The sequence below is a fragment of the Wolffia australiana genome, chromosome 18 (assembly GCF_029677425.1).
Source record: "Wolffia australiana isolate 7733 chromosome 18, ASM2967742v1".
NCBI lineage: Eukaryota > Viridiplantae > Streptophyta > Magnoliopsida > Alismatales > Araceae > Wolffia > Wolffia australiana.
The window spans coordinates 6,064,186-6,081,035 of record NC_135852.1 but is presented as its reverse complement, the minus strand read 5'-3'; the positions used below and the strand labels follow the sequence as shown (position 1 = coordinate 6,081,035).

The window sequence follows — 16,850 nt, the reverse complement described above, 5'->3', positions numbered from 1 at the left end:
TCCGGGCATCTAGTTGGTGTTGACTACATTACCATTGCGACTATTTTGTCTCTCAGAAGAAAGTTGGTAATCATTCACAACCATAACTGAATCGATCAGTCACTGGGATACTTGGTTTCTTCTTTCGGCAGCGCCGCCCGTCTAACAAATTTCCTTGCTGGTTGAATGACATTTCTTTAAAAAATATCCTTTGGGAATTTTCCGACGGTGATTATTACTCCATCAGTTTCATCATTGACGATTCATCTGATGATTGTTCAATCATTCCGTTGGGTTCTCCACGATTGATAAAAATTTCACCGCTAGCGACAACCGTTACCGACAGCCGTTCGGCCCTTTGATGTTCCTTCGTCGAGGAGGAGAGGACCAACATTGAATCGACGAGTCGCCGAAAAAACAAGAAAAAAAGAGACTTCCGATCACTGTTTGAGGATCTCCCCAACTAGGGAATGACTGTGTCGGTCTTGGTACTGGTTTTTTGCAAGAACCTAAACCTATACCTAAACTTCGGTACGGTCTCGGTTTGGTCAAAGATTGGTGCGATTAGGTAAAACCTATAGTTCGGTTATGAATACCAACTGAAAATCATGAACAAAGTTAAAAAATTAAAATCTTCAAGTGAATCAATCAATTTTATAATGGAATTAAAACATTTTCACATTCTCTAGACCTCCCTCACACCATTTAATATTCCTTACTGTTACATGTTATCTTAGAAGGAAACTCCAGCAACGGGTATCGTCCAAAAAAATACGAATTTTTCGGCGACTTCGTCAAAACTTTTTCTAGAGAGCTCGGATCGCCGTGATTTTTGTTTCATTGGATTCAGAAAGGCTTCTTCTATAGGAATCAACTACAAGAACTCCATCAGCGGATTCCTATAGCTCCCTATAGAAGTTTTTGACTCCAAGAGGTAAGTCTTCCATCCGAAATTTAAATTTGATATATCTCGTAAATTAGATTAGCCAAATACATCGAATATATACTCAATCTGTTCGTCTCGACGAGAAGCATCAATCTATAATCATAATTTGTCATGATTTTACATATTTAATCGTATATTTGGCTTTCTAATCTTGTCTTGCCGAAGTCTCCAACTCGCAGCCCGCAATCCAATGCGGGCTGCAGAGCCACCTGTGCGCCCCCCTGACGTGGATGCCACGCAGGCGGGACGCCAGGCATTGGAGTCCCACGTGGACGGGACTCTTGGATCCATTAGAATCCTAATGGGCCCTACCCCGCCCACGTCAGCCGTCGGGGACGTCCACACCGATGGATTCGCCAACGTGGACGCATCCGACGGACGTTTAAAAACCAAAAAAGAACAAAAAAACTGAAAAGTAAAAAAATTATATAAAAAAGGCGACATTGGCCACCGAGCCGCCGCAATTAGAATCCATCTGGACCGTCGTGCACGCCACGTGCCACGATCGCGACGGTCCAATGGATGGACCATCGGTGGACCAAGCGCTGATTCAAAAAAATGAGCCGTTGGCAATGAATGCCAACGGCTCAATGACTGTAGCCGTCAACCTCGAAGCTGACTCCATCTCCACGTCAGGTCCGACGGTCAGAATCAAACCAAAACTTACAATTGATCCAATAATGACCATCGGATCTGCCACCTCCTCCCTCAAAAACGCCATGTATGATGACGCCACCAGCGCATTGATTGCGCTGCCGGTAAGTGCACCCCCCAGCCGCCCGCCTTTGTTGACCAGTCCAAGCTCTCTGAGCCGTCGAATGCTCTCGCGGTACACAAATCAGACGGCTGTGCTTCGATTCCCCTGCCGCCCGCCATTTCTGACCAGTCCAAGCTGACACAGCCGTCCGATAAGCACTTGGCACAACAATCAAACGGCTGCGATGTGCCCACACAGTCGCCACATCATCATCTCGTAAGACATGATGATGTGGCCCTGGTTGAACGGTCCAACTCGGTCGAGTTGCCACGAGTAGATCTGGTCGACTTGGGTAACTCAGACCGAGTCGAACAGACCAATAACAGCCGAGTCGACCGAGTTGACTCAGCAGACTCGGTCAAAAATAATCGACCCGATCAGATCAACTTGGCCGTTACGGACCAAGTCGATCTGGCTGAGATCGGCCGATTCGAGCAGGTCGACTTGGCTGATCTGGGCAGAGTCGACCTGATCAACCCGGTCAAACCGACCAGGTCAAACACGTCCGCATTGACCCCTTTAGTTGACCTGGTCGGTGTGGATCAGGTAGACTTGGTCAATGTTGATCAAGCCAACTATGTTGGCTTGGTTGACATTGACCACGTACGCCTAGTTGACTCGGTCAATCCTGCACAAATTGACCAGTTGGTCAATATTGACCGCACCCACTCAGTCAATCGTGACCACGTTAGCCATGTTGACTCGGGCAACACGGGTCGTGATGAGTTGGTTGACCTCATGGTCAACCATGCCCATAATGACTCCATGGTCAACATTGACCAGGCTGACCATTCGGTCAACCCTAGAGCAGAGTTGAGTCCAGCCCACATCGACTTAAAACACTCTACCCAGCTTGCTCATTTGGTCAACACTGAGCCGATTGACCACATGGTCAACCCTAGGCAGCTTGCCTCGTCAGAGTCAACTCGAGTCAAACAGTTTGACTTGGTCAACCCCGATTAAGTCGACCAAATTGACTCAAGTGACTTGCCCTAGGGCAAATTGGTTGCATCAGCCCTAGCTGATTTAGATTCACGGGGAAGTGTGATTGATTTGCACCGACTGGACACGGGAGCTCGCGACCGCCCTACCCCGGCTAATGGGGTCCCACTCACGAATGCCACAACAACCTCCAGCGGCACGGGATCACACCCGAAGAAGACATGGGCAGCGAGAGTAGCCGGTTCCCTGCAAATACCATCTACTACTTCCATCCCAAAACCTACCCTTCCCCCTCTCTACGATGATACGATCCCGACGAGTGGTTACATTGACTCCGAGGGTGTACGCTTAGTTACCTTCTCTAAGGAGGAGGTAACGTGAATGGTCCACAAGAGCATTTCCTTGGACCGGGGGTCATTGGAGCAAGGAACCACAAGAGCGTCTTTATTCGGTTCCAACTTGACGCTGATTTCCGGAAAGCTTGGAGCCGTACCACATGGACGATCAATGACTCCACGATGCACACATACCGATGGACAACCGAGCAGACAGGGAGCTCACACAACCATTTTCCCCACTCCATCCCGGTGTGGATAGGATTTCCTGGCCTACGACCTCATTTATTCACACCTACTGCGTTAGAATCTCTTGCTAGTGCGGTAGGCACTTTTGTACGTACGAACAAGGATATCCACCTCTTTAGGCGTCCCGGCTATGCGAGGTTATGTGTAGAGGTTGATCTACTTGCACCCATACATCGCATCATCTTCATTCGCAATGGCGATGAGCTGATCCGCCAGCTCGTTGTGTACGAAAATCTTCCGCGGTTTTGTACACACTGTACCCTATTAGGTCATACTCTCCACACATGTCGCCAAAAGGCGACGCAGACTACCACTTCCACTGAGGAGGAATACCTCCCACCCTTGGTTTACGATGACTACATTATTGCCGCAACCCCCGCCAACCACGGGCGCCGACCTAGCGAGAGACCACCATTAGGTAAACCCCACGTAGCTACATCGGTGCATCCCATTGATGTATCCTCTTCTACCCCGCGAGACACTATGACAGCTAAGCCTCTAACGGCTAAGATGCCCCTTCCTACTTCACAGTGGGTGAAGAAGGGCGCTCATAAGCGCCCTAAAACTCCACCTTGGGCTAGAGATAGCCCTTCCTGTAAGGACAAAGAGGTTAGTGTCACAACACCGACCTCCAACACTTTGCCCTTCTAGAGGTACCCAAGGGATCTGAGGCTGACGATCTTTTAGGGAATGGGCAGAGTCTACCTTCTAGTACCACTTCTCCCTCTACTCATCCCCCGACACCTCCTAGACCAACCACCCTTCCCGCTTCATCCCCCTGTTTACTTTCCCATGTTTCACCTATCACTTCCTCTCACTATTCCCCCCCTCGGTCCAGCCCTCCTCGTAGCATCCCTTCCTCCTCTCGCCACTCACTTCAGCCCGCCTCCCCTCCTGTCTGCTCATCATCCTTACCCCCACCCTACCCCCTCCACCCTCTCCATCACCCCATGATCCATCTCCTCCCATCCGTCCTCCTCCACCCTCTCCATCACCCCATGATCCATCTCCTCCCACTCGACCTCCATCACCCCATGATCCATCCCCTCCCACCCCCTCACACCCACCCCATGCCTCCATACCAGACCTCCACCCATCACATATACCTTCTGAGCCAATGGAATGCTTGACAAATTGTCAAGCCCCTTTCACTAGCTCGGAGGACACATGTGGCGGTACTAGTGGTCGGGATTCCACAGGTGAGGAGGACGATGCCTCTCTCTCAGAGGATTCTGATATGGATACCTCTCCCTATTCGAGACACCGTTCGGATGCCCCACCTTCACGTCGCATATACAACACCCGATCTCGGGTGCGTCACGCGAGCCGATAGATTTATGATTCCAAGTCTTATTTGGAATTGTAGAGGGATCGGTAACCCTCTCACCCAAGCACATCTCCTATCCCTTATCAATAGGCATAACTTATGTATAGTGGGGCTCCTCGAGCCGATGATTACATCGGATCATTTACATTCCATCGCGACGAAACTCGGGATGGATTATGTTTATTGCCATCCGTCGAATAAGCTCTGGCTTCTCTAGAAGCGAGAGTATTCGGTCGCACTCTTGGCTGAAGGGACACATTACGCCACCTTCGACGTACTATACTCCCCAAAGCCCTACTTGCTTACTGTCGTGTATGCCACGCATAGACACCCCGAGCAGGATGCCCTCTGGGAGGAACTCGCTCAACATATCCATTCCCACTCACAGCTCGTTGATCTCCCTTGGCTTATAGCTGGCGATTTCAACTGCATACGGGATGTTAGCGAGCGCCAGGGGGGCCGCCCACCTCGACTACGCTCTATGCAAGCCTTCAACGACTTTATCCACGAGTCTTCGCTAGTGGAGCCACCTACCATAGGGGAGAAGTGGACCTGGTGTAATGAGCGTCAAGCGGATTCGCGTATGTATGAACGGCTTGATCGTTGTGTTATCAATAGTAATGCATTGATGCATTGCACCATCACGATAGAGATCCTCCCAAGATTTTACTCGGACCACACGCCGATCCTCCTTCTCCCAAACTCGAGCCATCGGGTCCGTCGTCCACCCTTTCGATTCCAAACCATGTGGTTAGAGCATAGCAAGTTCTACAACTATGTACGAAGCCACTGGCATGGTTCGATTTCTACATCCCCTATGGATAACTTCAGTTATAGACTGAGGAATCTCAAGCTTCACCTAAAATGGTGGAACCGACATGTTTTTGGCGACGTGCACACACCGGTCGAAGAACTTAAGAAGAAACTAGTTGTTCTCAACTATCGATTATAGGAGGGCTGGACGGATGATATGGGAGAGCGTCAGCTCCGCCTTAGAGAGCAGCTCGAGGACGCTATGCGGCGTTAGGAGATCTTTTATCTCCAGAAATCACGTATCCAATGGCTGCGAGAGGGTGATAGAAACACACGTTTCTTTCACGCCTTGATCCGTCACAGAGCGTGCCCAAACTATACGACTCTATTAGAGACGTACAGTCAGGACCCCGTCCAGATGGCAGCCGCAGGAGTGGAGTACTATCACTCGCTTCTCTCCTCACAACCCACTGTTGTGAGCGAGGACCTTCTTGCCTCTATCCCTTACTTGGTGACCGACCAAGACAATGCACTTTTGCTAGCCCTTCCGACCCGAGCGGAGATCAAAGAGGTAGTTTTTTCCTTGAGTCGTAACAAAGCCCCAGGACCAGATGGATTCACCGCAGAATTTTATATGGCGTGCTGGGATATCGTAGGCACTGACTTGGTGCTAGCTATCAATGAGGTGTTTAGGAGTAAAGTCGTCGCATGAAGTTGGAAATTCACTTTTTTAGCGCTCATTCTAAAAGTGGACACTCCAACTTCCTTCCGAGACTTTCGCTTAATTAGTCTTTGTAATGTATGCTACAAAGTCTCATCCAAGATCATTACAAACCAACTAGGGCGCTTCTTTGATAGACTTATCTCGCCAGAACAGTGTGGTTTTGTCAAGGGTCGACAGATCCATGACAGTATCACGCTAGTACATGAGCTAGCCCAGTCCATAGACACTCATATCCCGGGCTCCAATGTCATCATCAAGCTTGACATGGAACAGTCCTCACCGAAGTCTTGTGACGCTTCAGATTTACGGATGCATTCATCGCACTGGTCGATGCTTGCATTAGGGAGAACCATTTCTCTCTCTTGATGGATGGAAATTCCATCGGCTTTTTCACGGCTACGCGGGGACTCAGGTAGGGTGACCCTATTTCACCTACCCTCTTTATATTGATGGAGGAGGTCTTCAACCGATCGCTCACACAGGCGATCAACCAAGGCCTCATCCAACCGTATTTTACAAAGAGGGGATGCCTGATTCTCTCGCACTCATTATTTGCTAATGATGCCATATTGTTCCTCAATGGATCCAAAAAATCCATTAAGGAATTTATGAGTGTCCTTACAACATACGAGCAAGCTTCGGGCCAGCTCGTCAACGCCTCGAAGAGTAGCTTTATTGTGGGACCTTCCACCACTATAAGGCGCTCTGAGATACTCCAGCATCATACACGATATTCACGAGGACGCCTTCCATTCGATTATCTTAGATGCCCTATCTTTCTTGGCCCTACTCGTCATCACTACTTTGATGCCGTACTGGGCAAGCTTAGAAAGAAATTAGAGGGATGGAAACTTCGTTTCCTATCCCCAAGAGGACGTATCCAACTTATTCGGCATTTCCTCATGAGTATCCAGCTACATACTCTTGCGGTCCACTAACTATCTCTCACCGTTCTCCGCTCTATGGAACGCCTATGCGCGCGTTTCTTATGGTCTGGTCACCTCGAGGGAGAGAGCCGTCATCATTGGGTTTCTTGGGCGAAAGCATGTCGATCGACGGATGAAGGGGGTCTAGGGATCAAACGCCTCTTGGACGTCCAAGACATACTTCAAAAGAAACTCGTATGGCGTATGCGTACCACACACTCCCCATTGGGGAGTTTTATCTTAGCCAAATATGATGAATGGGCCCGTCGCGAGATAGATATCCGGGGTCCTAAGAGATGGCGGACGTGGCAGCGCCATTGGCTTAAGATGGCTCAAGTCACACGTTGGCATATAGGTCGAGGCGACATTAGCGCGTGGTTCGATACCTGGCATGCTGATGAGCCACCCGCTTGCCACCCACAGTTCGTACCACACCGAGTGAGTCTCACTGTGACCTAGTTGCTTAGAGGCAACACGCCACACCTATGGGAACAGCGTGGTCTCCCCTTGGACACACTACCCGAGGTCCAGACTATGCCAATTGGCTATAGTTCTGATTGTGCTATCAGGACACTCACATCCGACGGAGCTTACACATGCCGCTCCTCTTGGGTGCATTTCCGTATGAAATCCCCCCCTCAGCACTAGGGTCGCCGTATCTGGCATCCGGCGATCCATACGCGCGTCTCCTTTTTCCTCTGTAGACTCCTACACCGCGGCCTCCCGACTGATGATCGAGTGACTTGTATAGGCCATTCTCTCAGTTCCCGCTGCCATTGTTGTCCCACCCTCCCACACACGGAGACGATGGACCACCTTTTCTTCCACAGCGAGACAGCACTGGCGTGCTAACGCCTCATCACCGACCGCCTTCTTCCTCTGACCCCGTCTGAGTGTTTTGGCAAGTTTATCCTCTCGCCAACTCGCTCTACACGGAGTCCCATCCTCCACATCACCATAGCTTATCTTCTATGGGAGATTTGGAAAGGGCGAAATTCTTCTCGTTTTGCAGGTACGCTCATGCGCGTCATGGACATCACGCGTCGAGTTCAGTTGTGGCTTCGGCGCATTCATCATCTACTTCCCCCTCGAGTCGGTCGATCAGCACTCGCCTGTGACCTCCTCCATTCTATCGGCATTCAGGTGACCCCTGCCCCCATCAGCATTCAGTATCGAGTTGTTTATTGGCTTCCACCACCAATAGGCCTTCTTAAATTGAATGTGGATGGTGCGGCCAAAGGGAACCCGGGGCCAGTAGGGGGAGGAGGTATCCTCGAGACCATGCGGGGAGTATACTCTTTGCCTTTTTTCTTTTTATGGCATACAAACTAATATAGTAGCCGAGGCTATGGCGATTTGTGATGGTCTACTCCTCGGTGAGGAACGAAACCTTCACAATATCGTCATGGAATCGGACTCACAGATATTAGTTGATATGCTTCGTCTAGGTACATGTTCCTAGTGGCGACTCCGCCGTGCGTGGCAAGACATCATGCGGTGTCGTTCTCGCATAGCCTGCTTTCGTCACCAGATGCGAGAGGGCAACTAGACAGCAGATGCCCTCGCCAACCACGCGGTACATGCACGAACCCGCTCCTCTCTCTTTCATTCTTGGCAGGCGCTCCCTCTGATAAGCCGAAAAATCACGTAAATTTACGTGGTCGTTGCGCTTTTTAGACTTATGCAATAAATTTATAATTCCCTTAATTACTAAATAACAATATAGAGCAAGCAAGGGGTCGATCCGCAAGGAGGCAACAATTCAGAATTTTCAAACAATTTTTATGAATCAAGTCAAGTAATTTTGAATTTTGCAATATTTAATTCAATTAATATTAAATAATATTCTTAAAATAATCAAAATTAAGTAAAACTTAATTTTGATTTCGGTCAGATAATTCCAGATAAGAATATTATTATTATTTTAAGCTCATAAAAATATAAATTATTAATTTCCCAATTTAATAAAATTTATAATAATTTTCAGAATTAAAATTGGGAATTTAATAATCAAGAAAGTGAATTTTGAATTGGAGTTCAAAATGGATGAATTTTTGGTTCAAATTTTATTTTTGGGTTTTTTATATATTAAATTAAATTCCTAAACAATGAAAACCGAAATCTAGAGAGAGAACCAAATCAAATTAACCTAGAGAGAGAAAGTGAAGAAATTGGGGAAAGCCCCAATTTCGACCCTAAATTAAAAATGTAATGAAGCAAAAATGTCCTAAAATGATTAAGAATTATTTATCAAAAGTCAGATCTCGAATCCAAATCAAAAAAAGAAGTGCTGATGCATTCAAAACATGAATCTAGGGCATGTACATTTCGCCCATGCCAAGGCGTTTTCGAATCGTTCTAGAAGATGATCAAATACAATTCAGAAACTTACAAATTTGATAAAGAGATCCAGATCTGACGACTTCCAGAATGCCTCCTGTGTCCTTCCTGGCCAATTGCTTGGGGAGAGCCTCCAAAAGTGATTTTCGCCCTTTTCCAGACCTCCAATTAAAGATCCAACCGTCTGGATTGTAGAGGGGGAAAAGACGAACCTACCCTCAAAATTTCAGCCCAATCGGACATGTAGATCTCAAGATATAAAGGTTTTAGTGAGAAAAAATCTGAGCCGTTGGATTTATTTATCTCTCCTCCAATAAGCTTGGAAATGGCGCGTTTTGATTGGCTAGCATGATTATTTCTCGTTTTCCGCTTTCTCGGATCACGCCCTGACACGTTGTTGTGCGCGTCGTCCGCCCGCAATCATTGGCAAGTGATTTCGTCATTTGAACGGCTAGGAATTCTCCACGTCACCCTGAAATAATAAAAACAAAAGAAAAGGACAAAGGTCTTTTTAAAAATATATATATTTTTTTATTCTCTTAGCCGTAATCTTTGACCATTCTTCTCTCTTTTATTTTAAATCATAAGCCGCTATTCTTCTCTCTCTTCTCTCTTTAAATATTTTAAATCATAGCCACTTATGTTGACTATTCTTCTCTCTCTCTTCTCTCTTTTATATATTTTAAATCATAGCCGCTTATGTTGACTATTCTTCTCTCTCTCTCTCTTTATTCTTATTTAAATAAATATATCCATTTATTCGCCCGGGCGAATGACGTGGATACTCCTTAGTAAATATTTAAATATATTATAAATGCCAAATAAATAATATATGTGTTATTTAAATATGTAAAAATCATTTCTTGGCTATATAATGGTCAAAAAATTATATAAAAATATGGAAAATTCCAGAAAAATCATGGAAACACTTACCAACCTTTAGCCAAGTATTTAAAACCCTGTAAAAAATATTTCTTCACTGAAATGAAGTTAAATTCCATAAAAAATGATAAAAAATCAGAATTAATAATAAAATGAAAGGTTAAATGATCTATCTTTATTTTAATATGATAACATGGAAATATAGTCATTAAAACACATAAATATAATATAAAATTCATTAATTAATCATGTTAATTTGCAAGTTATCACCCTCCCACAGCTAGAGGCTGCTATCGCCTCGATCATCTTGGCATGCCCACCCTCCGCACACGGTGCATCCTCGTGACGCCAAGCCCGCAGGATTGGCGGATTGTGTGGAATGCTGGAGCTAGAGGCATGGACAGCGCCCGCCTCGACTAGAGCCTTCACCACGAACTTCCTCGATCCCACTTGACGAAGGAGAGGACACCTCCTGCCCTACATCGTCATCACGGGGCGGCTCTGGTGGGACGACGACGAGCACACTTCCCCAAGCGCCTGTGAGGTATCACTTATGTATCTTTTCTTTTCCTCAAATATGGGCGTGGACGAGTGGGATCCGAGTGTAATTGGGATATTTATACTCGCTCCACGCCTATAAACATTGACAAACACTTCACTTTATAAATAAAAATCCCTTGGGTGGCATCCAGGGCACGGATGGATCGGTCTACGGGCACAACCCCTGGGGTTGGCCATACCCGGCACCGTGTTTTTTGCCAATAATTATATAAAAAAAACATTTTTACTATTGATTCACCACATAATCAAAGAAGATTCATGTAAGAGTGTTAAGGGTTTTCTATTTCAAAAATTCACAAGGGAAAAAGTTATTTTCTAAATTTCTTTTTACATGATTATATATTTTAATAAATACATTTTTATATGAATATATATTGCATTTATTTACTGTTTTCGTAAAAGTGTCATGGCTAAGTTGGCTGAAGGGTGCGCTGGAGGCATGTAGACCAGGGTTCGAGCCCCCATGGTTGCTACAAAAAAAATATTATTTTTACTTCTTTCTCTTTCGGTTCAGATTCGGTCCAGTTGGTGGTTCGAACCGAAACCTTTACCGAACTATCAGTAAAACCATGAAACCCAAATCGATGGTATCGGTTCGGTCCAGTTTTATCAAAATTTGGTAAAAAATGGCCAATCTTATCCCCAATGGTCCATCATGGTCTACGGCCGCTGCGAAGAACTCCTTTTAGTTCATCAACTATTATGTCACTCGAATTCACCATCAATATGCCCATTATCTTATTGGAGAGTCACCCATTGGCCAGAGCATATTTCTATGACGTCGCGGTGGTCACCACTCAGTCAATGCGGCCGGCTTGTTCCTGAAGAGCTAAACCACATCTTGAAGTCGTTCTATCGGCCTCCCTTTGCCACCGTGGGTTGACAGAAGCTGTGATACTACAGTTCTTTCGCCTATAAGCACTTGCGACTTCTATAAAACATCCGGTCTCCTTCTCAACTTCCCTCTTTGTAGTGTTAGTTATTACCTTCAGTACCGATCTTATATTGCTCCTTTGCCAAGAGTGAATTTCAAATGTGATTATAAGATTAACCATGATATCGGGAATATGGGTTTTCTTTGTCAGGATTGGATCTGCTCGTTCACGTTGGCGGTGTGGATATCTTTGAACAGGGGCCATTCCCCACTACGTCGAGCCCTCGAGCCGATCACGTGGGTCATTTGGGACTTGATCGTGTCGAAACCCGTCATGTGTCGTCAACTGACAACGTCTCGTATCATCCAACGATTGACGTATTTCTCGTTATTATTTTCTCAAATTCTATACATTATTTCACGTCCTTACATCGCATTTAGAGTTTACCAGCCGAATGTAACACGAAGTGTCAATTCCGACCGTCGTGTTGCATCATTTAAATTAGGCATTATTAGTCTTCGGATTAGGGCACCGAAATCTAGAGAGAGAAAGTGAGCCTAATCAGTTATATCAAATTTTACTGATATTTAGTTTTGAAATATTTTTTTATTTTGATTGGAAATTTAAATCAGGCATTATCAATCTTCGGATTAGGGCGCCAAAATCTAGAGAGAGAAACTTAGCCTATAATGTTTTATCAAATTTAAGTGATATGTGGTTCTTAAATGTTCTTGATTTATATTAGAAGTTAAATAAGGCATTAAGAGTCTTCAAATCAGGGCACAGAAATCTAGAAAGAGAAAGTGACCGTAATCAGTTTTATTAAATTTTAGTAATATTTAGTTCTGAAATTTATTTTTACTTTGATTCGAAATTTAATCATTCATTATCAGTCTTTGAATTAGGGCACAGAAATCTAGAGAAAGAAAGTAAGCCTAATGGGTTTTTACTGATTTTTTGTTTTGGAAAATATTTTTATTTTGATTCGAATTTTAAATTAGGCGTTATCAGTCGTCGGATTACGGCACAAAAATCTAGTAAGAAAAAGTTTGCCTAATCGGGTACATCAATTTTTAATGAAATTTAGTTTTGAAATGTTTTTTAGTTTGACTGGAAATTTAAATCAGGCATTATCAACCTTCTGATTAGGGCACTGAAATCTAGAGATAGAACATAAGCCTAATCAGTTTTATCAAATTTTAGTGATCTGTGGTTTTGAAATTTTCTTGATTTTGATTAGAAATTTAAATCATGCAATATCAATCTTCGGATTGGGGCACAGAAATAGAGAGAGAGAAAGTTAGCCTCAAATGGTTTATCAAATTTAAGTGATATGTGGTTTTTAAATGTTCTTGACTGTTATTTGAAAATGAAATCAAGTATTACGAGTCATCAAATGAGGGCACAGAAATTTACAGAGAGAAAGTGAGCCTAATTGGTTTTATTAAATTTCACTAGTATTTAGTTCTGAAAGTTATTTTTATTTCGATTCAAAATTAAAATCAGGCATTATCAGTCTTCGAATTAGGGCCCAGAAATCTAGAGAGAGAAAGTAAGCCTAATTGGTTTTATGAAATTTTAGTGATATTTCTTTTTGAAATGTATTTTGATTGGAAATTGAAATGAGGCATTATCAGTCTTTAGATTAGGGCACCAAAATCTACAAAGAGAAAGTGAACCTAATCGGGTATATCAAAATTTCCTGATATTTAGTTTTAAAATGTTTTTTATTTTGATTGGAAAATTAATTCAGGCATTATCAATCTTCGGATTAGGGCACCAAAATCTAAAGGGAGAAAGTAAGCCTAATCAGGTTTATCAAATTTTAGTGATATGTGGATGTGAAATTCTTCAGATTAGGGCACAGAATTTTAGAGAGAGAAAGTGAACCTAATCGGATATATCAAATTTTAGCAATATTTTCTTTTTAAATGTTTTATTTTAATTGGAAATTTAAATGAGGTATTATGACTCATCAAATTAGGGCAAAGAATTCTAGAGAGAGAAAGTGAGCCTAATCGGATATATCAAATTTTAGTGATATTTTGCTTTTAAATGTATTTTAATTGATTGCAAGTTTAAATCAGGAATTATAAGTCATTGAATTAGGGCACAAAATTCTAGAGAGAGAAAGTGAGCCTAATCGGATATATTAAATTTTAGTGATAATTTGTTTTTAAATGTTTTTTACTTGTTTGAAAATTTAAATGAGGCATTGTATGTCATCAAATGAGGGCAGAGAATTCTAGAGAGAGAAAGTGAGCCCAATCGGTGATATCAAATTTTAGAAATATTTATTTTAAATTCTATTTTTACTTTGATTCCAAATTTAAATCAGGCATTAAGAGTCTTTGGACTAGGGCACAGAGTTCTAGAGAGAGAAAGTGAGCCTAATCGGATATATTAAATTTTATTGATACTTTGTTTGTAATTTTTTTTTTTATTTGATTTCATATTTAAATCAGTCATTATAAGTCATCGAGTTAGGGCAGAGAAATCTAGAGATAAACTAAGCCTAATCGGTTATATCAAATTTTAGTGATATTTAGTTTTTAATTCTATTTTTAGTGTGATTCCAATTTTAAATCAGGCAATAAGAGTAATTGGATTAGGGCACAGAATTCTAGAGAGAGAAAGTGAGCCTAATCGGATATATCAAATTTTATTGATATTTCTTTTATAAACATTCTTTATAGTGATTTGATATTTAAATCAGGCATTATAAGTCATCGAATAAGGGCAGAGAAATCTAGAGAGAAAGTAAGCCTAATCGGTTATATCAAATTTTAGTGATATTTAGTTTTGAATTCTATTTTTAGTTTGGCTCCAAATTTAAATCAGGCATTAATAATCATTGGATTAGAGCACAGAATTTAAGAGAGAGAAAGTGAGCCTAATCGGATATATCATATTTTAGTGATATTTTGTTTCAAAATGTTTTTTTGCTTGATTGGAAATTTAAACGACGCATTATATGTCATCGAAATAGGGCAGAGAATTCTAGAGAGAAAAAGCGAGCCTAATCGGTTATATCGAATTTAAGTGATATTTAGTTTTAAATTCCATTTTAATTTTCATTCCAAATTTAAGTCAGGGATTAATAGTCCTCAGATTAGGGCACAGAATTCTAAAGAGAGAAAGTGAGCCTAATTGGATATGTCAAATTTTAGAGATATTTCTTTTATAAACATTTTTTAAAATTTATATCAGCCATAATGAGTCATCGAAATAGGGCAGAGAAATCAAGAGAGAAAAAATGAGCCTAATGGGTTATATCAAATTTTAGTGATATTTAGTTTTAAATTCTATTTTTATTTTAATTCCAAAATAAAACCAAGCATTAGTAGTCTGCAGATTAGGGCACAAAATTCTAAAGAGAGAAAGCGAGCCTAATCGGATATATCAAATTTTAGTGATATTTTGTTTTTAAGTTTTTTTTATTTGATTGAAAATTAAAATTAGGAATTATGTGTCATCAAACTAGGGCACAGAATTCTAGAGAGAGAAAATGAGCGTAATCGGAGATATCAAATTTTAGTGATATTTTGTTTCTAAATGTTTTTTTTATTTGACTGGAAATTTAAGTCACGCATTAAGAGTCCTCGGATTAGGGCACAGAATTCTAGAGAGTGAATGTAATCCTAATCTGATATATTAAATTCTAGTGATATTTTGTTTTTTAAAACATATTTTTTGATTTACATGGAAATTGAAATCAGGCATTAAAAGTCTTCGGATTAGGGAACGGAGCTCTAGAGAGAGAAAGTGAGCCTAATCGGTTATATCAAATTTTAGTGATATTTAGTTTTGAATTCTATTTTTAGTTTGACTCCAAATTTAAATCAGGCATTAATAATCATTGGATTAGAGCACAGAATTTAAGATAGAGAAAGTGAGCCTAATCGGATATATTATATTTTAGTGATATTTTGTTTCAAAATGTTTTTTTGCTTGATTGGAAATTTAAACGACGCATTATATGTCATCGAAATAGGGCAGAGAATTCTAGAGAGAAAAAGCGAGCCTAATCGGTTATATCGAATTTAAGTGATATTTAGTTTTAAATTCCATTTTAATTTCATTCCAAATTTAAATCAGGCATTAATAGTCCTCGGATTAGGGCACAGAATTCTAAGAGAGAAAGTGAGCCTAATCGGATATGTCAAATATTAGTGATATTATACTTTTAAAATTGTTTTATTTGATTTGAAATTGAAATCAGGCATTATATGTCATCGAATTAGGGCACATAATTCTAGAGAGAGAAAATCGTCCTAATCAGATAAGTCAAATTTTAGTGATATTATGCTTTTATATGTTTTTTTATTTAACTGGAAATTTAAATCACGCATTAATAGTGTTTGGATATATAAAATTTTAGTGATATTATGTTTTTAAGTGTTTTTTTTATTTGATTGGAAATTGAAATCAGGCATCATATATCATCCAATGAAGGCAGAGAATTCTAGAACGAGAAAGTGAGCCTAATCAGATATATCAAATGTTAGTGATATTTAGTTTTAAATGCTATTTTTATTTTGATTTCAAATTTAAATCAGGCATTAAGAGTCTTCGGATTAGAGCACTTAGTTTTAGCGAGAGAAAGTGAGCCTAATTGGATATATCAAATTTTAGTGATATTTTGTACTTAAACATATTTTTTTATTTACTTCGAAATTTAAATCAGGCATTGAGAGTCTTCGGATTAGGGCACAGAGTTCTAGAGAGAGAAAGTGAGCCTAATCGGTTATATAAAATTTTAGTGATATTTAGTTTTCAATTCTATTTTTATTTTGATTCCAAATTTAAGTCAGGCATTAAAAGTCTTTGGATTAGGGCACAGAATTCTAGTGAGAGAAAGTGAGCCTAATCAGTGATTTTAAATTTTAGTGATATCTAGTTTCACATCCTATTTTTTTATTTTAAATTTAAATCAGGCATTGTCATCGAATGAGGGCAGAGAATTATAGAGAGAGAAAATGAGCCTAATCAGTTATATCAAATTTAAGTGATATTTAGTTTTGAAAGCTATTTTTATTTTGATTTCAAGTTTAAATTTCAAATTTAGGGCACATAGTTCAAGAGAGTAAGCCTAATCGGATATATCAAATTTAAGTGATATTTTGTTTTAAAATTTTTTTTACTTGATTGGAAATTTAAATCAGGCATTATATGTCATCGAACTAGGTCTTACAATTCTAGAGAAAGAAAGTGATCTTAATTAGATATATCAAATTATAGTGATATTTTGTTT

At 41.2% G+C, this 16,850-nt stretch overlaps 1 protein-coding gene across 1 annotated transcript; it reads left to right on the top strand.

Moving 5' to 3' along the window:
• The first annotated feature begins 3,142 nt into the window (after positions 1 to 3,142).
• On the top strand, positions 3,143 to 8,452 carry LOC144714813 (uncharacterized). The gene is made up of 4 exons (XM_078589609.1): positions 3,143 to 3,817; positions 4,753 to 5,116; positions 7,951 to 8,081; positions 8,387 to 8,452. The coding sequence occupies exons 1-4, from the start codon at positions 3,143 to 3,145 to the stop codon at positions 8,450 to 8,452; spliced, it is 1,236 nt and encodes a 411-aa protein (XP_078445735.1).
• Positions 8,453 to 16,850: the final 8,398 nt, after the last annotated feature.

Excerpts from the sequence above, each read along its gene's own strand:
- LOC144714813 (XM_078589609.1), top strand. The coding sequence starts at position 3,143 with ATGCACACATACCGATGGACAACCGAGCAGACAGGGAGCTCACACAAC. Across the intron at positions 3,818-4,752 it reads CTTCCTGTAAGGACAAAGAG|AAGCGAGAGTATTCGGTCGC; the intron begins GTTAGTGTCACA and ends TGGCTTCTCTAG. Across the intron at positions 5,117-7,950 it reads TGAGCGTCAAGCGGATTCGC|GTACGCTCATGCGCGTCATG; the intron begins GTATGTATGAAC and ends CTCGTTTTGCAG.